This window comes from Setaria italica, chromosome II, assembly GCF_000263155.2.
Source record: "Setaria italica strain Yugu1 chromosome II, Setaria_italica_v2.0, whole genome shotgun sequence".
NCBI lineage: Eukaryota > Viridiplantae > Streptophyta > Magnoliopsida > Poales > Poaceae > Setaria > Setaria italica.
Window position 1 is genome coordinate 30,106,468 of NC_028451.1, and position 26,026 is coordinate 30,132,493.

At 48.2% G+C, this 26,026-nt stretch overlaps 3 protein-coding genes across 5 annotated transcripts; 2 read left to right on the forward strand and 1 right to left on the reverse strand.

Moving 5' to 3' along the window:
* Nucleotides 1–13: 13 nt before the first annotated feature.
* LOC101765337 (dihydrolipoyllysine-residue acetyltransferase component 4 of pyruvate dehydrogenase complex, chloroplastic) lies at nt 14–4,236 on the reverse strand. 2 transcript variants are annotated; one of them, XR_002676621.1, is made up of 8 exons: nt 3,241–4,236; nt 2,946–3,137; nt 2,751–2,838; nt 2,601–2,671; nt 2,418–2,501; nt 1,638–1,752; nt 1,122–1,284; nt 14–1,035 (listed from the first exon to the last, which is right to left on the reverse strand). XR_002676621.1 is itself a non-coding variant. In XM_004956723.2 (6 exons), the coding sequence occupies exons 1-6, from the start codon at nt 4,066–4,068 to the stop codon at nt 1,648–1,650; spliced, it is 1,368 nt and encodes a 455-aa protein (XP_004956780.1). In that variant the 5' UTR covers nt 4,069–4,235; the 3' UTR covers nt 1,483–1,647. The 2 variants fall into 2 exon arrangements, 1 of the variants encoding a protein (XP_004956780.1); XM_004956723.2 differs by lacking the exons at nt 14–1,035; nt 1,122–1,284 and having other exon boundaries at nt 1,483–1,752; nt 3,241–4,235.
* On the forward strand, nt 371–1,231 carry LOC101765741 (heavy metal-associated isoprenylated plant protein 25). The gene is made up of 3 exons (XM_004956724.3): nt 371–511; nt 608–686; nt 757–1,231. Exons 1-3 carry the CDS (start codon nt 500–502, stop codon nt 930–932), a joined length of 267 nt encoding a protein of 88 aa, XP_004956781.1. The 5' UTR covers nt 371–499; the 3' UTR covers nt 933–1,231.
* Nucleotides 4,237–8,480: 4,244 nt separating the features above from the next.
* LOC101766162 (putative cysteine-rich receptor-like protein kinase 35) lies at nt 8,481–16,081 on the forward strand. Of its 2 annotated transcripts, none has more exons than XM_004956725.3 (3): nt 8,481–9,364; nt 14,893–15,312; nt 15,402–16,081. In XM_004956725.3, exons 1-3 carry the CDS (start codon nt 8,917–8,919, stop codon nt 15,887–15,889), a joined length of 1,356 nt encoding a protein of 451 aa, XP_004956782.1. In that variant the 5' UTR covers nt 8,481–8,916; the 3' UTR covers nt 15,890–16,081. The 2 variants fall into 2 exon arrangements, with proteins under 2 accessions (XP_004956782.1, XP_004956783.1); XM_004956726.3 differs by having other exon boundaries at nt 8,483–9,364; nt 14,893–15,308.
* The last annotated feature ends 9,945 nt before the right edge of the window (nt 16,082–26,026 follow it).

The following is a 26,026-nucleotide window of genomic DNA, read 5'->3' on the forward strand; positions in this document are numbered from 1 at the left end:
GTACTAAACCGGAGATCAAACTGCCAAGGACATCTATTAGACTAGGTGAATCAAAGTACAATAAAAATCTGAAGGCATATAACTATATAAGTATCCATCCATGCCTTACCGGTCCTGGGTCCAAATCAAAGTGCCAAAGGGGCAAGCAGCCGGAACAAAAGCTGTGTGGAAGCGAAAAGGACACTGCATGGAAGCCAGCCTGCATTACCCCAGAATCCGATTCCCAGAACACAAATCGATCGAGCCCACACGGGATTGGAATGAACCAAGTGAGAAATGACTCGACCATAAAGAGGCTCAACTCACAAGTTCTAAGTAAAGCAAGAATCAAGCCACGCTTCGCACGCTAATCCCCTGCTTTTAACTGCCCTTAAGACCTTGACGCCCGCACACATCCCTTGCTCTCACTGGGGCCTCACACACTCTGAACCTCTCTCCGGTCAGGTCGAACCCGCCGTGCCGCCGTCGCCGCTGGGCTGAGAAGCGCTCCTCCTCCTCCATGGACTACAGGGTAAGCGACACCTTCATTTCTGTGGCTGTCAAGCCGAGCAGAGTGCCTTTTGAAACTTGGAAGCCGAAGGAGGTGACGTGCCTGTGAATTTTGCAGTACTGCATGACCCTCAGGATGAACATCGACTGCAACGGGTGCTACCAGAGGATCCGGAGGGCGCTCCTCCAGATCAGAGGTAAACACTCGGCCTTCCCTGGAATTTTGGTCTCGGAGAGTCCCTTCCCCACCTGAACGTTCCTGTGCAGAGCTGGACAGCCACCTGATCGACAAGAGGCTCGGCCGGGTGATGGTGTGCGGCGCCTTCAGCCCGCAGGACGTGGCCATCAAGATCAGGAAGCGGACCAACCGCCGCGTCGAGATCCTCGACGTCAGGGAGGCCGCGCCGGCGTCCCAAGACGGCGGCCCAGGCCCCATGCCCTGACAGAGCGCCAGCTGAAGCCTGTGGAGCGAGACCTGCTGTTCTTCTCGCAGCACCAGAAGATGTTTGTGGCTGTCATATTTTACCTTCGTGTAACTTAGGAACCCTGCACCATTTTGTTCTGTAAGGCTTGTTGGCATAGCCAGAAAAGATTCAGCATTTCATTTCAGTCACAACTTAAGGTAGCCATACCAGTACTATTTCCATAACGGTTGGTGATGACCATTCTACAATTCCACCGTAGAGCAGGAGTTCAGAGACCATATGACCGAACAGATAGGCTACATGATCTTCCCTTTCAACCTTTGCTTTAACTTTTTGCTCAAAACAAGAAAGATTTGCTTTGCTTCAACTTCTGCTCAAAGCAAGAAAGATTTGCTTTACTGAATGTCTTGCCAATTAGTATTGCCCAAGCAAGCCACAAATAAGATACTGTGAGAAGAGAAGCCATCTTGCACTATTATTTATTAGTGTGTGTGTATTATTCAAGATTTCTTGAATCAAGATCAGCATCCAAGAAAAAGATATACCCAAATTGAAAACGAGCAGGTCATGATTTGGAAGTGTGTATAAACTTTCTATATGTGGAAACAAAATCAAGAAGTGACTCACTATTCTTCTTTAACGCCTTTACAAACTCTACATAGCATTATTATTTATTGGCATAGTCTCCCAATTGAAAATCAAAGAAATCATAGAATGACATACGGGACTTTCTTTACAATGTGAGGCTTTCAGGATCCTCAACAATCTTTGCAAATGTCTGCAGGAATGATGCCAAATCAGCACCATAGATAATCCTGTGATCAGCAGTAACATTCACCTGGAAATGTAAGGATTAACTTAGTTAAATTCATGAGCAGCATCACTGTAAGACAAATTGGTTGCTACTGTAGAACAAGATGGTGTGGTAGTTTTCCCCCTCTTAGCTTGGGTCAAAAAGCTTTTTGTCGTTTCGTGAAAAGATGGTGTGGCATTGTGGACAAATAATTATAGGTCTTGACTGGTAGTAGTTCCTATTATCAATATAAAATTTCATAACACGTAATTAGAAGTTATTAATGTGTATATTTAGAATGGAATCAGGAGTCAGCATGTCCTTATGGCAGCCAAAAAGAATTCATTAGTACTAAATAAGAGTGCCGGGCATTGTAATAGGGTTAGTCTACATTCAGGCACAGTCATGCAGATCTTTATCATACTTGCATATGTCCGATATTATGAACTATCACATAACAATGATATTGTGAAATAGCTCTCTTACTTTTGGAATGGGAATTAAGTTAGATGCTTAATGTCTGGCTATGGTATTGCCAAAATAAAATTTCTTGACACTTTACTGTTGGTTAGTTATGGTAGATATAATGAAATACGCTTCAATTACATGCATCAGGACACGCATGTCGACCTTCATAGTGCAAAAAAGGACAGAAGACTAAACAAGAGTCGATAAGCACACAAAATATGTAGATACGAGAACAAGCTAACCAGCATTTCATTCTTGATACTGAAGAAACCATCCTTATCAACCACCACAGTAGGTTTTGATGCTCCAACAGCCATGATAGCTCCCTGCACCAAGCCATTACATATAAATCAATCTTACATTTCATAAATACAGTTCCATCAGCATTTCATACTAACTACGTGGACACCAGGGAGAAAACCCACCTGACCAGCTGGAAGGATTGCATCGAATCTATCAACCCCAAACATACCCAAGTTGGACAGTGTAAACGTCCCTACACATCATCAGCTCTTTAGGTAAGCAAAGTTTTCAGGAACAACGAACAGTGACACGGCACTCAAAACATTCGATACCTGAGTTGTATTCATTTGGTTGTAGCTGCTTGGTGCGTGCCTTCTTGAGTAGCACTCTCCACTTTTGTGCAAGCAGATATATATCCAACTGCCATGTAAATTTTTATAGCTATTCAGTAGAAATCTACAATGCCCTCACATGATAAAATCCTACATTGCTTATCAGTAAACACAGCTATTTCAGGAAGCATGAACCTTATCAACATCCTCCAAAACAGGTGTAAGAAGGCCACCCTCGATCGCAACAGCCACTCCAATGTTGATATTACTGTTGTAGCTGAAGCTCTTTCCATCTCTGCAGCTAGCATTTACAACAGGGTGTTGGGTGAGCGCCATGGCTGCTGCCTTCACTAGCAGCACTGTCTTTGTGACCCCCTTCGACTTAACCTGTCCAACCCATTTCAATCCAACAATCACTAAAGACTAAACACATCAACAATTGAGCAGAGCTGTGAATCAAAGCTGTGTGTAAGATCGATAGAAATGCTACCTTTTCATATAGTGCATCGAGCTTATTAGTGATCATGGAGTATCCGACTCGGAACGTTGGCACTGACATGCTGTCCACCATGTTCCTGCTCACTGCCGCCTGCATTGTTGTGAACGGCACCACCTTGCCACCGGGCACTGGTGGCAGCACTGCACCCGGAGGCGCAGGGCGAACAGCGGCAGGGCGTGGGGGTGGAGGTGGAGCGACCTTTGGCTTCGGCTTGATGCCAGTAGCTGCCTCAACGTCCGCCGCCGTGACGCGGCCGTGTGGCCCGGTGCCGACAACCCCGGCGATGTCCACCCTGTGCTGCTTCGCGATCTTCTTGGCGTAAGGCGACGCCACGCCCTTTGTTGCTGGAGCCACCACTGGCGCTGGAGGAGGTGGCGGCGGGGCGGCGGCGGCATGGGGAGGAGGGGGTTCATGGCTCTGCCCCTGGGAGAGGGCCTGGGCGCGCGCCTGCGCTATCGCGACCTCCTCCTCGGACTCCGCGAGGAGGGCAATGGGGGCGCCAACGGGCGCGGTCCCGCCGGCCGGGACGAGGACGGCCGCGACGATCCCGTCGTGGAACGTCTCGACGTCCATGTCGGCCTTGTCGGACTCGACGACCACCACGGGGTCGCCCTTGGCGACGCGGTCCCCCTCGGCGGCAGTCCAGGAGACGATCTTCCCCTCCGTCATCGTAGAGCTCAGCGCCGGCATGAATATCTCCCGCACCTTCGCCCGCACCACGGCCATCCTCCGCCGCCGGCCTGGCGCCCCAGCAGCAGCAAGGCGCGCGCGCCCCGGGATGGCGTGGAGGGAGAGGGAGGGAGAAGCCAGTGACGCCATGGCCCGCGGGCGGGATTAGTCGCCGAAGAAACGAACCCCCTCTCAGGGCTCAGGAAACGCGGGGCGGCGGAATCCGGCGAGCGCGGTGGCGGCGGCGGCGCGAGGTGGGGAGACGAACCAGAGGCGTTAGGTGAGGGCGGTACCCGCTGCCATGTGGGACCTGGGTGCCCGTTCGGTGATTTCTCCGTGACGCTTGGCATTCCTGGCCGTCAGTGCGATCGCGATCCAAATCTTATTTTCGGCCGTCCGATCGACAATTAGCGGCGAAGATTCGTCTTGGGGGCCTACTGTATCCATACCATTTGCCTAAGGGGGTCCTCGAACTATCCCGTAATAACATTTGGGTCCCGAGTCCCAGTACGATGAACTAACCGCCGGCGAGGTGAACATCGATATCCCCGCGTTGGCGCGTTGTGAAGCCGGAGTAGCAAGGTGGTAGGCAACCTCTCCGTCTCTTCACCACCACAGCATCACCGTTGCGTTGGCTAACTCTCCGGATCCTAAAACGACCCTAGTTCCTACGCAAATTGCACTGCCCTTTTTGGAGCGATTATTGACGAATGCAGAGATCAGCAGGGGATCCGCGCGCGATAATGGGCTTCTTCCCCGACGAAGGTCAAGCTGTAGCATCCTCTCATCCAGTAATCATTGTTAATAGAGTGTTTGGGTTATATTCTGTATTTTCTGTTTTAAACTGTGTGCATCCCGCTATGCTGAGGTCGGAAGCGTTTTAAAGCACTGTATCCACTCGATGTAATGTTCTTAAAATTAATAAAACTTCCATTATAAAAAAAAAATCCAGTAATCACTGTTGGGAGTGTACCATGCTCGAAGATCTTGTGCGTTTGATGTTTGATTTGGATTATCAGTGGAATAAATCTTTGATGCTGTTGTCTAAATACCCTGATTCGAGGACAAAGTATTTCATGGTGCTGCATTATTTCAAGCTTCTCGCATGCTTCGCAATATAATGCAAGTTGCGCACATTCTTCTGTACCGATCTTGTCTACAAATGGTGATACTATATAGAGTATCGAGACAATCTTTGGTTGATACGTCTGCATTTCAGTTCATTGGAATCTACTGCTGCATTGTTGTAACTAACTTTTATACACTTCTAGTATAATGACGCGCAGCACGAGAGCATATTTGAGAGAGAAAAAATTGATGTAGCCAAACTATATGTCTTTTACTTTTTATAGTGGCATGCCTCCGGCCTACGTCAATTTGGAAAGAGCTACCTTTTCGATTCTTACCTTATTTTAACTTGATTACTCGTTTTCTAATAAGTCATACATGTAGGTATGGACTTTAGCTACCTGAACGTGACCAGAGCATGTTACCTATGCTTCTGAACCTGTCAATTGATTCTGTTGAGGAACTATATGCCGTGCTCTCTAGTTCTAGACAGCAACTTTAACAACCTTTCTTCATGAATATTATTATACTTATAAGTTGGAGCATTTTGATGTCTCGAAATGATCTGATTTTAAATTAATTGTAACTGAAGTTAATCTTTGCTGGAGGAGGTTAAGAAAGAATTTGCTCTGGTTATCCTTCGAGCAAAAACAAGTTAAATTAGCAATGCAACTATGGCTAGACTTTCTGTTGCAAATTTTCTTAGGCCCCGTTTGGTATGAAGGAATTGGAATCTATTTAATGGAGTAGGCTAATTTATGTTGGAATGTGGCATTCCACAACTTTCCAAAGTTTATATATAAGCCTATCTTAAATTCATGGGGTGGAAGATGGAAATTGATTCTATAGATTATGGTTATTAGAATGGAATTCAATTCTTATAGCACGCTCTTAGACTCGCTTCTCTATAGTAGAAGTGCAGCATATAAGTATCTCTCCCATATCACCAACTATAATATACAACTATATTCCACATACAATTATATTAGCTTAATTAATTTGTGTCTAAATTATGATTATTATGATGGAATTCAATTCCAATGATCCAAACGGGGCCTTATCTTTTTTTTCTTTTCATGTTTCTTGAGACTCCTTTTGTAATACTTGCTCTTTTATTTTAATATATATAATCCCTCCTGTTTCAAAAAAAAATACGTGCTGCTTAACAACAGTTCAGGTTTGCATGAAAAATCAAATTATGCATATACTTGCGCGTGCATGTACCTTTTACCAGTCAGCAGTTAATGACCCATTGGGATTCAGTGAAAAAGCTTAGCCATTCATTTGTACCTTTTGGTTCAGTGAAAAAGCTAGCTAACTGTTGTTATCGTATCGTTGTGTAAATTCTATCGCAGCAGTAGTTAAGGTGCCCGCCCCCCCCCCCGCCACTAACAGAACACGGCTTGTTGAGACGAAAGGTCTCCCGGCATCATTTTGCAGTCACTGTCGGTCACCGTCAACGATGAGCTCCTCGCACCTCGCACCTCGCAGCGATGAGCTCCTGTAGTCTTGGGTCTGGTGGCAAATGGCAACGGCATGGCAAGGCAGGCACCTGGCAGGCTGGCACCCATCATGATCAAATGGCAAAGAAGCCTTTGGATACTTCCCCGGGCATATGAGGCAACGAGTGGCTAGCAACGAACAACGCATCCACGTGCGAGACGACGACCTCCGATTCTCCGATCCAGCTGAAGTCAGAGTCTTGCCTAGCGAGGACTTGTCGTGCGTGTCCCTCTACGTGACTTGCTTGACAGCTCAGCTTTTACGTGACTTGCTTGGCGCCCTGCTAAAGCTGAGCTGTCTGAGAGGGACGCCTGCCTGTTGTGATTTTGTTGGGTGTGCGATTTAGATGAACTAAGGCTAAGGCTAGAAACCTCCGTGTGTGCGTAAAAGAGATTTAAAATGGAGACTAGGGATTTTTTTAAAGGTTAGGAACTCGGTCGTAACAGCTAGGGATCTTGTTATAATAGTTCAGGGATCTTGTTGTAATATTCAACCCTACCCATGAAAAAAGTATAAATAGCCTCCTCCACCTCCCTATAATAGAATCAAGGGGTGGGAGGATTGGATTTTTGGCTATTTGCTCACTTAGTTCACTCATTCACTTAGCTTGCTCTCCCTTTCCTTCTCCCTACAACCTGTTTGGAATTTCAAATCCCAACAGATTTGAACAGAGATGTTTTGTGCGTTTCGTGTACCGCAGACTTGGCTCCACGAGAATGCAGTATCGGTCCAGATTTTCGTTGCGTCTTCGCGATTCAGAAGATGCAGGTTGGCGAGCCACCGCCAATCTGCTTCGAGCTACGAAACGCGACTACGAGCATGGCAGATTATTGAATCCAGAATCTAGAATCCGGAATGGCTTCAAACATGTCAGATTTTGGTGCAGATTTCAGAAGCTAATTTTTCTAGATTCTATGAATCCTAGAATCTGCTAAAGGCTGAATTCCACCAGCTTCTGCCCATGGCAATTACTATTTTACCCCTCATCTGATATTGAGCACGAAATGATGGCAAGAGCAAAAAAAAGTCATGTACGTAACAAACAGGCAATAGCCATAAAATCAGACTCCATCCAAATTTTGCCCAAATTCCAGATATTGGAAATCCATCAAAAATTCAGATTCCATAATGGGATCCAAACGGTGCCTAAGGGGGTGTTGGATTCTAGAGCTAAAGTTTAGTCCGTGTCACATCAAATATTTGAAGACTAATTAGGAGGACTAAATATGAGATAATTTTAAAACTAATTACACAGATGGAGGCTAAACGGTGAGACGAATCTATTAAGCCTAATTAATCCATCATTAGCAAATGGTTACTGCAGCAGCATATTGTCAAATCATGAACTAATTAGGTTTAATAGATTCGTCTCGTCGTTTAGCCTCCATCTGTGCAATGATTTTTTTTAAATAATCTATGTTTAATACTCCTAATTAGTATTTAAATATTCAATAGGACGGGAGAAAGTTTAGAAAGGCCCCTAAATTTCGACTCAGCCTCTGAATCTATATGTACGATCGTATACAGAACGACTGCTGTACGGTTCGTGACTACAGTCTCCCTCGGTCCCTCCAGTGGGAACGGAGCAGGGGAAAGGTACAGTGGGCCAGGCCAACCGTGACGACTCCACACCCGGCTGCCAGGCCTTGCGCTCCGACTGCATCACCACCAGAAGCAGCAGTCCCGGCCGGGACGACGTCGCGCCGTTTCCCCGCGGTTTCCCAGTGCCCCCACGAGCCGAGTCGCGGGCGAGGCCGGACCCGGACCTGACCTGCACCGCACGTCTCGCACGCCTATGTCCGTCCGTCCGCGCCACCGCGCGCCGCGCCCACGGACGGCACGGACCCACGCGGGCGGTCTCTGTCTCTCTCCCCCGTCCAGGTGGAACCCACACGCGAGCGAACCGGCGGGCGGAGGCGGATCCCCGGCGTTCGTCAACGCGCAGTCGCCTGGACTACCTCCTCCCGCGACAGCGACGCCTCTGAACAGTTGTTGCTTGACCCTCCTCCCTCCCGGCCGCGGCCGCGCTCATCGTCATCGACATCGTGTCCCCGAGAGCGCCAAACCCCGACGCAAAATCCACCCCACCCCCAAACCCGGCAACCCCCATGGGCCGCCTGCCGAGAACTAGCTAGCGCACGCGCTCGCCTCCTCTCCCACTCCCTCCCCAAATCTATCTCCAACCCCGTCCCCCCTCGCCGCGCCACAAAATCCACCACCCGCACGCGTCGTACAGCCTACCCACGCCACACCCACCCCGGCGGCTTCCTCAACACCGCGGGCCGAAGCGGCCCTCCTCTCGCTCTCTCTCCCCTCTCCCCGCGCGCGCCCGCTCGCGCGGGGCAGCAGCACCCCACCTCCCCTGCCCGCGGCGTCGTCCAGCCCATCACCTGGGCGCTGGCCGACGAGGCCGGCGGCGGCGGCGGCATGAAGCCGCGGGAGCTCCTGGAGCGCCTGGCGCGGCCCTTCTCCTCCCGGCGCTCGTCCTCCGAGTCGCGCCGCGAGCGGGAGGAGGAGGCGGACCTGGAGGCGATCGCGGCGCGGGAGCAGCGCGGATTCAGGTACGAGGCCCTGGCGGCGGCGACGCGGGGCTTCTCAGAGAAGCAGCGGCTGGGGCAGGGCGGGTTCGGCCCCGTGTACCGGGGCCGCCTCGAGGACGGCCGCGACGTCGCCGTCAAGTGCCTCGGCGCCGGGTCGCGGCAGGGCGCGCGGGAGTTCCGGAACGAGGCCACGCTACTGTCGCGGGTGCAGCACCGGAACGTCGTCAACCTCATCGGCTACTGCGCGCGCGGCGCCGAGGACAAGCTGCTCGTCTACGAGTACGTGCCCAACGAGAGCCTCGACAAGATCCTCTTCGCCCCCGCCTCCGGCCACTGTGAGTGCTCCCCATTCCGCTCCGTTGATTGCTCCCTGAATTTGCTTTTCTGATTTCCCACCATTAGTTATCTAGTACTAATTCGCGCGATCGAGCAAGTGATCTCCGTTTTCGTACAATCAGACGCCGAGATAATTAGAGAGGAAATTGTTTGACCGCATCAGAGATCGGCTGCTGCAATCCGTGTGCTTCATTGAAACAGAGGTGGCCGATGCGCGGTTGGTGGGGATATTTCCTCGCAGGGCATTGATGTGCCAGGAAAAAGTCGCTGTACTGTTCCCTACCGCTCATGCTGGCTTGGTTGATTTGTTGTACGCGCGAGTGACCCATTCATCGCTTGCTTGCGTTGCGTGAATGGGAGGCCAGGCTGCCGAAATGACTGTCATTCACCGAGAAGCACAAATTACAGTAGCAAAATAAGGGCGCGTGCATTCGTTCGTACTGGCGATTGAGGTCAGGAGCCATCAATAAACTAGCAAATAAAAACATTTTCCTGGGTAGTTCAAACTTCAAACTTGAGAGATTTAAGGATTGTTTGATCCGATGATTGCGTCCTAGTATTATTAGAAGAATGCATGGCTGCTTCCGTCTTGACTGCATCGAGCCAGTCGTTAAGGTAAGGACGTAAGGTAGGTAGCAATGTGTCTGTCGATGGATTCTATGAGTGTCAGACCGTCGGCTGCGCACCTGTGCCCAACTTTATACACTTTGAGAAATACGTACTATATTCATCTCGCGCTAGTCTATCCGTAGGCGTAGAGCACCTGGATTTTGGTGCTCCACGTTTTCGGATCTGGAAGCATCTGTACACACGATCAGAATTAGTTTGGCCCATTTGCCATGTTCGGTGCAGTGCAGAGATCTTTGCTCCTTGTGTTTCTTTGAGTGGGTGCCTGAATTCTGAAAGTCCAATGCTGATGCTGTTGCACAACGCGTTGTCATTGCTCCGCTTTTGGAAGCACGACTGAACGACAACGGTGCTGTCCTCAGTGCATGATCACAGATCTGTAAGGGTCAATCGGTCATCACTAACCAGCAGCAACCGCATTCATGGTCCACAGACATCGGTCGGAACTTGTGCTCTGATCGTGCAGGGCGGCCGGAACAGGGTCCGCCGGTCCGGCATAACAGTCTTCACTTTGCAACGCCTGGTCAGCAGTATAGTTGATCAGTAGTCTTTTGGCCTAGCCATCGACAGGTTGGTTGTTGCGACCAGTGTTACAGGACCGGTTGGCTTCCGATAAGCAACCCTTGTCATCATCTTGCTGATTCTTCTCTCACTTTATCCGTCCACATTTTTCTCTGACTAACCTCCCCAAGCTGTTCACAATCAGAATGTTCTTTGCCTCTCTGCTGGCATTGTGAAACGTGAACCCTTCCTCTTTTCTCTTCGTGCTTTCTCCTTTCCTAGAAGGCACACTGCTAGAGTGATTGGATCATCCACGCGCCCCGCAGCAGTGGCTGCCGCAACCCGGCGGCTGCTGATGTCACGTACGAACGGTTGCTAAAGGCTAAAGCGATTTTGTTTAGCGAGTCGCTGGTCAAAGTTCGTATGTAGATTTGTGTTTAGGGGCATAAGATTCATCGCTGGGAGAGGGCAGTGGGGTCCTGGGAGAAACTTGATCCCATCTTGTCCCCAGGTAGAACTGCTTTTGTAATATATATATTAAAGAGACAATATATTATCAAATGCTGCTAGTCAAAGTTTAAACAATGTCTGACTGATATTCGTAATTAGCGCAAGTAGCCAATACAGTGCTTTTGTCTGCCCCTCACGAACCACTAATTCCGCAGCACTAGTTTCTGTGCCAAGAAAATTCTTTAGAGTGGACTGCGACATCGCAATCTAAGGGACCATTTGATTCATTGCCTAACATTCGTACCAGACTTGCCAAAGTGCTGCGAGAAAAATTGAAGCCGGCGGCGATCGACAAGCAAAATTACCTAGGAGGCATTCGTATTGAGGCCAGGAGCTATCCTTGAAACAACGATTAAAGCACATTTCACTAGCTCGGGGAGCCAGATTGTTTGGTCCGATAATTATGTCGTAAGGTAGCAGCAATCTGTTGTCAAACTTTAGTGAACAGAGCCGTTTGCTCTCGTCATGATACAGAGTATCGGCAACCACGAGCAAATCCATGTGCCCGCGCTAGTCAAACAATGCATACGGATGCTGTTGCTAGTCCAGTGCTCCAGAGTTTCGGACCGTTCGGTCCGATGATGGATGTGTGTGTCGTACGAGGCGATGAGGTCTGGCACCTGTTGGCTGATCTATTCTATGCTCTACCTCTACTGTACTCCAGTCCCAGCTAGCTGCAACCCGGACGGCTGGACAGACTGTCGTTCATCGAGAAACACAGACTACAGTAGGGCCGTGTATTCCTACTGGCCTTAGGAACGATCCATAAAATAGGCAAATGAGGCACTTTTTTCTAGTTCAAACCTCAAACTCGAGTGATTCAAACTGTTCTTTCTGATGATTGCGTAGTAGAATGCATGGCTGCATCCGTCTTGAATGTAATAAACCAACCAATGTGGTAAGTTTGTTGTTGTTGTTGTTGGGAAAGATCACAAATCTGTTGCTCGATGGATCCACTGTTTGTCCATTGTTCTCCTTTGCGTGCGGGTGTCTGAACTGAACGTCCACTGGCCACTGCTATTGTACTGTAGGGGGTGTTTGGATACACCCCAAGCTTAGCACCTGTCACATCGGATGTTTTGATACTAATTAGGAGTATTAAATATAGACTAATTATAAAATTAATTACACAGATGGAGTATAATTCATGAGACAAATCTATTAAGCCTAATTAGTTCATGATTTGATAATGTGGTGCTACAGTAACCATTTGCTAATGATGGATTAATTAGGCTTAATAGGTTCGTCTCGCGAATTAGATAGGGTTCTGCTTTTAATTTTATAATTAGCTCATATTTAGTTTTTCTAATTAGCATCGAACATCCGATGTGACACTGCTAAAGTTTAGCACATAGTATCCAAACACCATTTATCATTGCTAGTTTGCTACCCCTTTGGGGAGGCATGACAAACGGCGACAGTCCTCCTCGTGCATGCTTGCATCACAGATCTCCAAGGGTCAATGGGCCATTACTAACTAACAACCCAGCTGCTATCATGCACAGGTCCAGCAGACTAGCCCTCTCTTTGCAACGTAGGGGCGGAGCTTAGTGCAATTCAAAGGGGGCCATGGCCACCCCTTCCTTGTAAAAATCTCCACTATATGAATAGTAAATCAGCTAGTGTTCATTGATTTTTAGAGCAAAGTAACATGGCTGGCCTCCCCTGATTACTTGCTCAAGCTCCGCCACTGTTGCAACGCCTGGTCAACTGTACAAGTATACAAACCTTTGACGGGGTCACGAAGCATGCTGGCTGTTGCTACTTGCTACTAGAGTACTAGCAGTACAGTACAAGTTGGCTTCCGATAAGCAATCCTTGTCATCTTATGATTCTTTCCTTTCGACTCGTGCTTTTCCATTTTTTTTTTCTAGAAGGTTAACGTTAATTAAAAAATCCTCCAACGTTCTGCTGCTTGCGTGTTTGCATCATCGGACGGACCGAACGGAGGAGCCCCGTCCCGGAGCAGAGGCAGTGGCTGCCCTGCACTGACTTACAGCATACCATGGCTGACGCGATCATGATGTCATGCACACGCTGACACGCACCGTTTGTCTACACGTACTGTCGCTACGCTACATGGTGAAGCCATTTTATAGCACCGTTTATAGCAGTGGGACGATTAGTTTTCGTACCAAGAGAATCATTCCTCAAGGGAGTGGGCTGCATGCGGACGTCGCGATCTCAACTTCGAAAAGGATTCGCCTAATCTTGGACTAGTTGTACTAACACAAAAAAGGCCAACTTTCTGCCAGCGTTCTGTTGACCGCCTTGTTTAGTGTCCCAATTTGGAAGTACCAAAGTTGGGATTTTGTCATAAATGCGTAACTGTAGCATTTCGTTTGTATTTGTGAATTATTGTCCAAACATTGACTAATTAGGCTCAAAAGATTTGTCTCGCAAAGTACAACAAAACTGTGCAATTAGTTTTTTATTTCGTCTACATTTAGTACTCCATGCATGTACCGCAAGTTTGATGTGATGGAGAATCTTCTTTTTTTATAGTGCCAAAGTTGGTAGTTTGGGGGGAACTAAACAAGGCTCAAAGTGTTAATCAACTTTGCTACTCCCTCCGTCCTAAATTACTATTCGTTTTGATTTTTCTTGATACATCATTTTTGCTATGTATCTAGACATCTATATATCTAGGTGCATATCAAAAGGAGTGTCTAGAAAAATAGTAATTTAGGATAGAGGGAGTACATTAGATTACTTTGACCTGGTCAAACCCGCTTGTGCAATCTCTTTGTGCTGGTCAAAATCGAATTAGTCCTTCCGGGCATTACAATAATCTGCACAGCGCCATCGCACGACCTAAGACTTCTGGTGCTCTTGCTTTGGTTCCACAAGCACTGTGGGTGCACACAGGGTCACTGGATTATGTGGGACTCCGTTGGACATGATCGTGCTTTGGATCGATTACCCCATGCGTAGCGTGCTTGACCCGTAGCCGTGTGTACGCGCTTCCTGTTTTTCTTTCCCTTTCCTTGAGCTGGTCGATCCAGGACCACGAGACGACGTCAGACACGTCGCTGTCTGACCCGTTGCGCCGTCGTCATGGCGGACCGAGAAAGTACCGGGGAAATTAGAGTAGTGACGATGTGGGTGTTTGGATCGTATCGAATATTTACACTAACTAGAAGTAGAAGTATTAAATATGGATATTTACAAAACTCATTACACAGATGGAGGCTAAACAGCGAGATGAATCTATTAAACCTAATTAGTCCATGATTAGACAATGTGCTACTACAAGTAATCATTTGCTAATGATGAATTAATTAGGTTTAATAGATTCGTCTCGCCGTTTAGCCTCTATTATATGATTAGTTTTATAATTAACTTATATTTAATCCTTCTAACTAGCTTTAAAATATTTGATGTGACACAAACTAAACTCTGGCTCGAGATCCAAACCGTTTCGGTGCGAGTCAGGGCCTCATAGAAGACGGAAGCTAAAGCACTGTTTTTCCTTTTTGCCCCCCTTTTTTTTCACATTGGACACGTGCTTTCTCTGTGGATCCGCCTGCTCTTTGGCCGACCTCTCTTGTCCTGTTTATCGATTTCGCAGTACGTGTCAACGTTGTTTTGGTGGTTGTTGAGAGGAGCACGGAGCATTTGATTTCTTTGTCTGGGTTTCGTTGGGACGTATTGAATTGAATTTCAACATGGAACGAAAAGGCTAGCTGGACGGCCGAGCCATGGCCGAGCACGCCATTTCTAGATTCGCATAGAGCGTACTCTCTGCTCCTGTGAAACATATCCTCCTTTTGCGTTTGATTTCTGTCACAAGCTCACTGCGAAGATTTCATGTTTCATTCTTGCATTCGTTCCACTGTCTGCATGTGGCTCTGACACCGTGTGGTTTTCCCTCTCGTGCGATGCCCAGCCAGCAGCAACAGTCACCGGTCGCGGCGCGCGGAGCTGACCTGGGCGCGGCGGCACGAGGTGGTGGTGGGCGTGGCGCGTGGCCTGCTGTACCTCCACGAGGACGCGCACACGCCCATCATCCACCGCGACATCAAGGCCAGCAACATCCTCCTGGACGACCGGTGGGTGCCCAAGATCGCGGACTTCGGCATGGCCCGCCTCTTCCCGGAGGCCGGCGACGGCCGCTCCCGCGTCCACACCCGCGTCGCCGGCACCAACGGCTACATGGCGCCCGAGTACCTCATGCACGGCGACCTCTCCACCAAGGCCGACGTCTTCAGCTTCGGCGTCGTCGTCCTCGAGATCGTCTCCGGCCGCAAGAACTCCTCCTTCGTCCCGCCCCCCGACTCCGACTCCGACAGCCTCCTCGAATACGTACGTATGTGTGCAACGGAATGCCAGCACATTCGTGTGCCTTTTGCTCTTTTCCTGATTCCTCACATGCATCCGTTGCTCTGTGCGTCGCAGGCGTGGAGGCTGTACAAGAAGGGCCGGAGCCTGGAGCTGCTCGACCCCGCCGTCAAGTCGGCAGCGGTGCCGGAGCAGGTGGAGCTGTGCGTGCGCATTGGGCTGCTGTGCGTGCAGGCCGACCCGCGGCTGCGGCCGGACATGAAGCGCGTGGTGATCATCCTGTCCAAGAAGCAGAGCACGCTCGAGGAGCCGACGCGCCCAGGGGTGCCCGGGTCGCGGTACCGGCGGAGGCCCCACGGCCTGCGCGGCTCGCACTACTCCGCCGGGTCGTCGTCGGGGACCAGCTCGCCGTCCACGTCCGCGACATCGCACGCATCGGCATCCGCGTCGAACGCGATGACGACGTCGAGCACGCACACCTTGAGGAGCCATGGCGGTCTGCCGTCGCACCGAGAGGAGCAGGAGTAGCAGAGGCAGCAGGGCGAGTCCAACTGTACATTTGTCAATTCTTACCTTCTCTTCCCCCCTCCATTTGTTCGTGCTGACATTGTAGCTAGATCAGAGCAGGTATAGATGGCATGATTATTTTGCTAGCGGATAGGATCTAGTGATTGGATTTCATTAGCATGCTGGTTGATATGGAGCAATGAACTATTGATCGATCCATCCGTGGTGGATTCAGGAATTGTGCATAGAAAAACGAGAGCGATAAAAATTCCGTGCTTGTTCACTCGAAATTTCTGTATCATTCAGTCGAAAATAACGATGCCATCTTCCGCACCTGTATAAATCCTCGCCTACTCGAGTAGTCTAGGGAACCTTGTTGCCAATCGTGACCCCGATTTGCATCCCTGCAAATCCAGTTTATTAATCTTCGAATATAAGAGCACCCACAGTGTGGATGAAAAGGCGAGGCTTGGATATGAAAGAGAAGAACTGGGCATCCATTGCGGCTACCGATGCTTGATCAAAATATTCTGTCATCGATGCTTTTCGTCTTTCCTCGATGCCTGCTGAATAAAAGACTAACATGGCTGACTAGCAGATGACAGAGAGTACGGTAGGGAAGAGAGGAATGCCATTGGAATTCCGTTGTTTAATGTGTCATGGGCCCCACCAAACCTATGCTCAAAACTGCAGCACAAAATGAAAATCAAGCATCGGCGGTGACATGACATTTGAAACATTGGCCTGATACACGCTGCGGGTGCTTGGGTTGGAGTTTTGAAAAGAGAGGAAACAAGTTTCTTCTTTAACAAAACTTGATCACACGGTTTCCAATGTACTGAAATGTCTTTCATACATATCCATGATGTCCGCTGCATGTTTCATAGAGTTTTATGAAAATATCAAATAGGATGTCACCGCAGCATTGATGAAGCAAGGAGCATGTACTCCCTCCATCATCATCTTTTGATAGGTATGATTTTAAAAATCAGATTTTCACAATGATAAACATATTTGACATCAACGTGGATCACGGTAATAAATCGACAATGAGGATTTGTCGTACTCGCAAACAGTGGAGGACTTATCACGAAGAGAATATTGTTTGCATTAATTAGATGATAGGTAGAGTTGTTTATCTTGATCATTATGTTAAAATAAAATATACCTAACTCAGCACGGCTGCTCGTATTTTTCTAGATTTATTTCAGGATTTAACCGTTGCTATTCTTTCAGTGGTAGTCAACGTGCCTGTCGACAGTGAGGTGCTAATGGTTACTTCATCAATTTCGAGAATTTGCTGGCTCAGTCTTTCGGAGGTGCTCATAGGGTAGGGTTGTGTGCGTGTGTTCGTAGAGACGAGTGTGCGTGTGTTCGTAGAGACGAGTGTGCGTGCGTGTATGTAAGCGCTATGTACTGTGTGATTCAAAAAAAAAAGTAAAATATACTATCACAAGAGAATAGAGGGAGTATTGCCTATAAATAAAACACAAAAAACAAGTACCCGAAGCCCATGCTTTCCTGCTGACATAAATACTATTGACATGTACTGATATGATTACTTAAAAAAGAGAAAAGTACACGTTGTTGGCGGAAGGATAAAATTACCTTAATTGGCACCTTGTACGTGGAGTTCGTATGAGGTGCTAATTTATTTTCTTTCTCTTTTTTTATTAACGTGGGAATTTCTAAACCACTTATTAGGTGTATTTGATAATTGACAAGGACTCCTCTAAGTAGTCTAGACCGTTAGATCTTCAAAAAAATCCAACAGTGTAAATTCTTCTCTCTTTTTCCGATTAACGTGGGAATTTCTAGACGCTGGTGGAAAATTGAGCAGTAGTCCCGGTTGGAGAGAGTCATATCTCTCAAATAACCAACTGCGACTAACTATTCGGGACTAAAGGTGCCCCTCTTTAGTCCCGGGTCATTCACTCGGGACAAAAGACCTACTTTAATCCCGGTTGGTAATAGGGTCACGTGCATGGTTGCCCCTTTAGTCCCGGTTAGCATTACCAACCGGGACTAAAGACTTTTTTTCTTTTTACCCTAAATTCTTTTCCATATTAATAATTGTTGCTTCACTTATATTTATACATTCTTAGTGTAACACCCAAAATTCCATCATGAAAATAATGTAAGCAACTCGGTCTAGTTTTTCGTGCTCTAAGGATAATGTAAGCAACTCGGTCTAGTTTTTCGTGCTCTAAGGATTAAATAAATTACTTTAATTAAATTACGGTCTTTAAATAATTAAAGAGCACTTGAAATAATTTTAGAAGCAATAAGTGCTTGGTAGAGTTTTTCTTTTGTCTTTTATTTTGGCTTTTGTTTGAATGCTTGCTTTTGAATTTCAAAAGAATTTGAATTGAATTTTGAAAACTTCAACTCTATTGAAATTCTCAAAACCCTCCACCTCTCTTTCCTCTCCTTGGGCCGAAATCCCTCCTCTCTTCCTTTCCTTCCTTCTTCAAGCCGGATGGGCCTATCCGCCGGCCCATCTCCTTCCCCCTCTCTTTTCCCCTGCGCAGGCCCATCTCCCCTTCTCTTTTCTCTTGGGCCGCCACCTCCCCTCACCTTTTTCAGCCGAATGGGCCCTTTCCACCAGCCGGCCCATTTTCCTTTTCCTCCCTCTTTTCTCCTTGCGCCGGCCCAGCTTCCCTTCTTTTTCTTTTTGGGCCGCCACCTCCCTCTTTCCTCTCCCACCAGCTGGCCCAAATCGGCCCAGCCGGCCTGGTTCTTCTACCTCCAGGCGCCTGAAGCGCCAGGGACGCACGCACGGGTGCCGTGCGCTCCCTGTGCGCCGCCGGCCGGGGCCCCCTCGCCTCCCGGTGTCCCTTGGCCTCCCGAGCCCCTCCACGACCTCGTGACGTCTCCCCTCCCCCACTCCCGGCCTCAAATCGTCGCCCCATCCTTTCCTCTCCCCGGAAACGGCCGCACAAGCTTGAAGGCCATTAATGGCCGGCCGACCTTCGATCTCTCCCGGGAGCCCCTTCCGCTCCTCCCCGAGGCCTATAAAGGTCACCATCGACCTCGCCCGGAGTTTCCCTTTCCGTTTTGCTACTCACCCGCCACTCTCTCGCACCGCGACACCGCCGCCCAAGCCACGCCGTCGCCCGTACTGTCACCGGCGAAGCTTCTGTTCTTCTCCGGTGAGGCCCTCCCCTTCCTTTCCCTCTCTCCCTCCTCTCCCCCACCGAGGCGCCGCCGCCCGCGCGCCAGCGAGCACGCCGCCGGCGAGGCCCCCCTCCCACGCCGGCGAGACCCCCCTCCCCGTCGGCCATGCCCCTGTGTGCTTGGTTGTCTGTTGGAGGAAGAAGATGGAGTTTTTGCGATCTAGTCCCTGACCTCTCTGTTATTCCTCTTTCTTAATTCTTGTGTCTTATAAATTTTCCAGAGAAGTCCCTGAAGTTCCTGCATTCTTTTATTTTAACCCGAGCCATGTCATTTTGTAGATCTAACCCTATCTTTCTCTATTTTTGCATGTTCTGTTCAGTATATATTTCTAAAATTCCATGCTAGCCCCTGAAGATATAGTTAATTCTGTTTTAGCCCCTGAAACTTTTTTATCTCATATCTTCTTCGTTTTAAATCCGATTTCAGCAATTCTCGCGCTCACGCGATCGTCTCTGCATGAATGTTAGATTTAGGAGTTTGTTGTAAGCCTTTGCATATGTTTGTTGTACTGTTTTAATTATTCTTTGTTTGTTTGCCTTGTGTGATCGTGTAGACGACGTGACGTTCGCGGAGGAGCAAGTCCAAGAGCAGCCACCGTTCGAAGAAGAGTTCTCCCAGTTTGCCGAGGAAGGCAAGTGGCCTTCTTCCCCTGCATGTTCTTTTTGTCCCAATAATATCATGATTAAGCACTTTACTTATTTCTTGTATGTGCATAAATTTGACGGGAATGCCTATTAAGGACTTACCTAGTCTTAATCCTTATTCCTTGAAAACCTGTTTAATCATGTTGGGTAGACTTGCTAGTCGCTTAAATTGGGTTGGTAATGTGTTAATCATGAAACATGTTAATCATGCTTTATTTATGTTGCTATACATGTTTAATTGCAAGAACACTTGTTTTAATCGGAACATGGAGAACCACCCAAGAAAACAGTACAACCACAACATCACATGGCTCTGATCTTAGCCGAATAATTAGGCATGTAGTTAGCTGGTGGCTTTACCGAAAGGGCAAGGAGGGGGAAGGTGTTGGGTGCACGATCCGGAGCAGTAGCCTTCGCTAAGGTGCTGTCTCATTAACGGGTTGTGGTCCGCATCGCTACTGAAACTCTAGCGGGCTACCAGTTATCTGCGTGTCTTTGTAAAGGCTTCGTAGTGGACCCCCCAGCCACTCACCAAAGGAAGTGTTTAAGGGCTTTGCAAACCCGGGCGACACGGGGGACCACGAGTTGTGGGTAAAGTGTACGACCTCTGCAGAGTGAAAACTGATATATCAGCCGTGCTCACGGTTAAGAGCGGCTTGGACCCTCACATGATAATTGAACTTAAAGATGAGATTAATCTGTGTTACCTTTACCTTTGGGTTATGTTAATGTTATATGCTTAATTGGGTTGGTATAAACTTACATCTAGTAATTAGGTGCTGCTAATAAAAATTTGACCAATTAAAACGCTAACCGCTTAAAAGCCTTGAGCCATTCCTTGTGAGCCTTGCATGTTTCCCCCACCTGCTGAGTACCAACCATAAGTGTAATCACCCTTGCCCAAACGCTGTTCAGAAGCCTGTGATGACGGGGAGTTCTTCGACGACTTTGAGGAGTTCTAGGCAGGCGGTCCACCAGTCAAGCCTGTGGAGAAGCTGCGCTGTGTGTGCGTGCGTGTTAAGTTATCGGTGAACGATTAAAGACCTTCATGTCTATCACGCTGAGTGTAATAAAGTTCCTACTGGTTTATGTACGTTTTTGAGCACTATCTTTGATGTATTCACTGATGACGTCAACATATGTGTGAGAACGGATCCTGGCACACATATGCGATGCATTCGGTTTTATCCAGAAACCGGGTGTGACACTTAGCATACACTACTTACACGTATACGCTCGTATGCATGTCGTATATATATATATTTCATGATAGTATATGCATAATATTAATTTTAACTACTATATATACAATTCTTAGTAGTTTGTACACATCAAACTAGTATTTATACGATTACTATATATACAATAATTTGTCCACGTAATTCTTAGGATCCTCCCATCATGGTGTTACTCGGTTTGGCTATTGAATGTCCATCGTAATAAAATTCTCCATTGGGATTTATCACCTCGTCCACTAGAAATACTATGAGAGCTTCTTGGAGTGCTAAAAACCTCTCCTTCTCCTAGAGTTCTTCTCTAATATGCCTCATCTGTAATTTGGAAATATGTGAATGTTATACCAACAATCAAATATAAGGAGGTAGAAAATGATTAATTATTAATAGATTTATTTTACATACAATTATATGGTCCGATATCACCTTGTCCCTCACGAAATGGTACATGTGCTCACAGACGTAGTATCCACATAAATTATTCCCTTGTTCTTGTCTCAAGCACTTTAGTGGAAAAAAATAAGTTATAAAATATTCGTGTTACAGAATGTACAAAATGTGTAAACTTCATACATACTGGGAACGTTGTAATGAATGTAAGTTTTTCTTTAAAATCACCACGGTGATGCTTACGGAATCGTTTCCGTGCGCTGTGAATTAAAATAATGAATGATATAGTGTTAGGTGAAAATTTAGGAAATAAACTTTTGCATAGAGATAAAGATCCAAAATTATTACAAGTTAAGCATGTCTTGAATGTCTTGGTACTCATCCTTTAGTTTCCTCAACGAATCAAGCACAATAACGTTGCTTTGATCAATCATAATTATAAGGATAATACAATGGAAACTGCGTACATAAATGTTCATATTAGAACTAACTAACATTAAATAGGTAAGGAAAAGGAAAACGAAAATAGACGGTACACACACTTACTTAAAGTTGTAAGGCAGTAGTATGTATTGCTTGTAATTTTGTTGCTCTAAGAATTTGTATATTCGGTCCAATGTATCCTTTGGTTGATCCCGAATCCGATCTTGGTTAACAAGCGCTGGATACATGAAGCCAACGTTGAAGTAGGATTCTCGGCGGCACCTCTGAATTTGCATCCTACATAAAATGAAGGACAAAGTTAGTAGGGCGACACACACAAAATAATGATCTAAGCCAAAATTTACATCTAATAAAAACACACTTACATAACCCAGGGGCTAATAAGAGAGACATCAAGGGCATCTTGATGGTACACTTCATAAATATCCTTGAATTCCAATCACAACAGTTTCTCACCTTCACCAAAAAAAATCAATCGATTTAACAAGAAGAGTGAATATGACCCTTTCCTTAGCCGCCTGCTCCATGTACCACTGATGAAATTCATATATCTTAGTTGAGAGCTTTCGTACCAATTCAGGCCTGACTAGAGGCTTGCCTAACTCAAAGAGCCATTTAGGTACAGTCTTTTCTGAAGGTGGCGGTTCGGCTTGTCCTAGAACTTCAACAAGCGAGAGACCTGTGTCTTCCATAAACTTAATGACCTTGATTTGTTGGTCTAAAGGCATAGCTGCTATAGCTAGAGCGTCTTTATCTGCTTGCTGATCTTGCTGCCCGAGCTGGGAGACAGTACGGCTGGAAGATGACTCTCCTTGTTTTTTTTTCTTCCGATAAGACTTAACTAATGAACAATCGTAGTTCGATAGTAATGTCTTCTTGACTTATTTTTTCATACCAATAAAAAACTTTAACTTGGCTGGATCTACTGGCTTAGGCTCCATCTCCTTCGTTTTTCTTTCTGCAGCATTTTTTCAAACCACTCCCTTACATATGCTTGTGATGCCTCCTCCAATTCCTCAGGAGTCATATCACTCGCTACCTTCTTAATAGGTTCAGACTTCTTTGTTTTCTTCCTCGGTGGTCGCTACTTCTTGAGAGGTGCTGCAGGTTTCTTGCTCGCACCAAACTTTAGTTCTGGCGTTGCAGATGGTGATCGAGGAGGGGTGTTTTGGTCGTCGTCGCTCTCACCTCCAGGATTCGATGGTGCTGGAGATGGCGATCAAGCAGGATGCGACGGTCCCGGTGGTGATGATGGTCCTAGAGGTGGATGTGCTGGAGATGACGATCTTGAGTTCTGAGGAGATGGTGGTTGCGGGAGATCTATGGGAAGAAATGATGTCTCCTGGCTAGGGATGATGATGTAGCGTTTGCGCCATAGAATGATACCGTGAAGTGCATCTCCTAGTGTCCTTTCCCCATCACCTCTTGGGAGGTCGAGCTCTAGGCCTTCATATTTACTATCACAAATCTGCTCCACCCCAACGTTGGAGTAGCTAGGTGGAATCTCCATGCCATGGCTTGTCTGCCCTAGAAGGATTGGTAAAGAACTTCCGTAGGCCACCTGTACACATGGGAGAAATAAAAAGTTATTAAACTCCCGAGGCGTGGATCAATTGAGATAATTAGATAAATTATATATATATACACACCTTAATAGTGAGGTTGCCAAATGGTCTGTACAGCTCACATGAGGTGCGCTGAGTGATGTCATCCACAGGGTACCGTTGGTTGTCCTGCGCAACCATGGGTAAGCTTGGCATGTTCTCATCGGGGATCCCTGTGGAAGCACAACTGCTTCGGTGTTGAGAAGGGCTGATGATGATGTTGGGATCCGACAGTGCTCCAGATTGGGCCATCTTAGTAATTGCCAGGGCCACTCATCGATTAATTTATTCCTACATTCTTACTATTAGAGTATATTAGGCAACTTCGGATATGGATAGTTTAGGATTGATTGCAATCCCGGGATAACCTTCCTTATCTTTAAGAGAGGCTACTTGGCCTCCAAGCCATGTACTCCTATATAATCAGCCCAAGGGGCTCAAGCAATATATCCCACGCATTATACATAATCTTTCATGGTATCACGAGTTTAGGTTACAAACCCTAGGTCTTCGGCTTCCGCTGCCATCGCGCCGTCCCCGGGGAGATCAATCTCCGCCGGGGGCAGCACCCTCGTAGGATGCGCGGCCGATCCCTCTGATCCGCCATGCCGATTGTGGTCAAGCAGCAAGCAGATCTAGGCCACGGCGGCCCCCAGCGGCGGCCGGTGCGCCTCTAGGCCGTGCCCCCGCGGCGGCCCTCGCAGCGGCGGGTGCCTCTCCAGGCCGCAGCGGCACCCGACGGCGGTGGGCGCCCCTCTAGGCTGCAGTAGCACCCGGCAACAGTGGGTGCCCCACCAGGCGCATCCTGGCACCACCCCCGACCGCTCCGACCGGCGACTGCCCCCGCCCGCCCCGGTGGCGGCGGGCGCCCCTCCAAGCCGCAGTGGCACACGACGGCGGTGGGCGCCCCTCCAGGCGCAAGCTGGCACCGTCCCTGGCCGCCTCGACCGCCCTCGACGCCCCGGTGGCGGCGGGCACCCCTTTAGGATGCAGCGACACCTGGCGGCGGTGGGTGTTGGGGATACATCCCCAGTACCCGCAAGGAAGGAAGAAGTCAGACTCCTACTAGGATTCCCCTGTAATCCGACTAGGACTAGTCTCGAGTACTCCTACTAGGACTCCTCCTTGTAATCCGACTAGTACTCTGCCCCCTGGAGTATATAAAGGAGGGCAGGGGTAGCTAGCTCGGCAGGTCAGACCTCAAGGTCATACCTCAACACCCAAGCCCAGGACACGCAAGAACAACTCCAATTCATCAATCCCCAAGATCAATACAAACCAACACACAGGACGTAGGGTATTACACAATCTAGCGGCCCGAACCTGTCTAAATCGTGTTCCTTGCATCACCATTGATTCCTTGATTCTCGACGACCCTTACCGCATAAAAGACCACTTAGGGTACCCCTAGGCGGGTTGCTGGTCTAAAACATCGACAGTGGGCGCCCTCCGACGAGTGCCCGACCGCGCGGGCGAGCGCTCCGATCATGACAACGAGTGCCCGACCGCAATGGCAAGCACTCGACCGTAACGGTGAGCGCCCGACCGCGTGGGCGAGTGCCCTGACCACGCGGGCCAGCGCCCTGATCGGCGCATCGGCTGCCCTGACCGCTCCGTCGGCACCTCTGACCAGCGCATCCGACCGCTCCGACTAGCGCGAACCCGGAATGCCCCTGACCGCCCCGGCGGTGGCGGGCGCCCCTCCAGGCCGTAGCGGCACCCGACGGCGGCGGGCGCCTCCGACGAGCGCCCGACCGCACGGGCAAGCGCTCCGACCGTGACGGCGAGCGGCCGACCGTAACGGCGAGCACCCGACCGCGCGGGCGAGTGCCCCGACAATTGCATCCAGCTGCCCCGACCGCTCCCGATCGCTCCGTCGGCACCTCCGACCGGCGCATCCAACCGCTCCGACCAGCACGGTCGGAGGTCAGACTGATTCTCTGTGGGCCTCTTCCTGCTGCTGTTGTTTTTCTTTTTCCTGATCAGAGTCGGGTAAGTCTTGCTGAGTATTAGTATGCTCAGCCTTGCTTTGTTGTTTACTTTCAGGTCTTAGTGAAGAAATTATAGAGTTGGTTGCCGGTCAACCTTAGGATGGCCGTCCTTTACCTGAAGGGTGGTCGGTTGAGTGGTCTCCGGCCTCGTCTTGAGGTGGTCTCATGTTGGATGACATGTTGGTAGGCTACTCATGTCGTCATGTATCTTTATTCGTACTTTATCGTTTAGACTTCCGCTGTATTTTATTTTATTTTATTTAAGAACTCTGGCTTGTAATCTTTTATGAACTTCGAACTTGGTTTGTAAATTAATTAAGAACTCTATAGTTGTAAACTGAAATACCATGTTGTATCATCTGCGCTCATCTTCGTGTGAGACTTGTTGCATGTTGTTTCAATCGAGGAATTCAGTGGTTGAATCGGGCTTGACCCGATGGACTGTCGGATTACACTATTTCAAGTGTGTGTGTGACCAAATTAACTACTAAGAGGATGGTTAGTACACTTGAGCCGGTTTAATTTGAGTGGTTTCGCCACATCAGGCTTGAACTTTCCCGCTTTTGAATGTTCAATATTTTAATAAGCCTGAGAGCCTTCTGACGTATTGTTTCATTTAAAATAAGTGTCCCATCCTTAGGGCTAAGGGTGCCTCCGTGAGCGTAATACCAATTCTTCGATCCATCGGGCCAGTCAATAGTCGCTGGTACGATAACTTGATCGATTAGGTCTTGTTCCATCTTTCTCCAT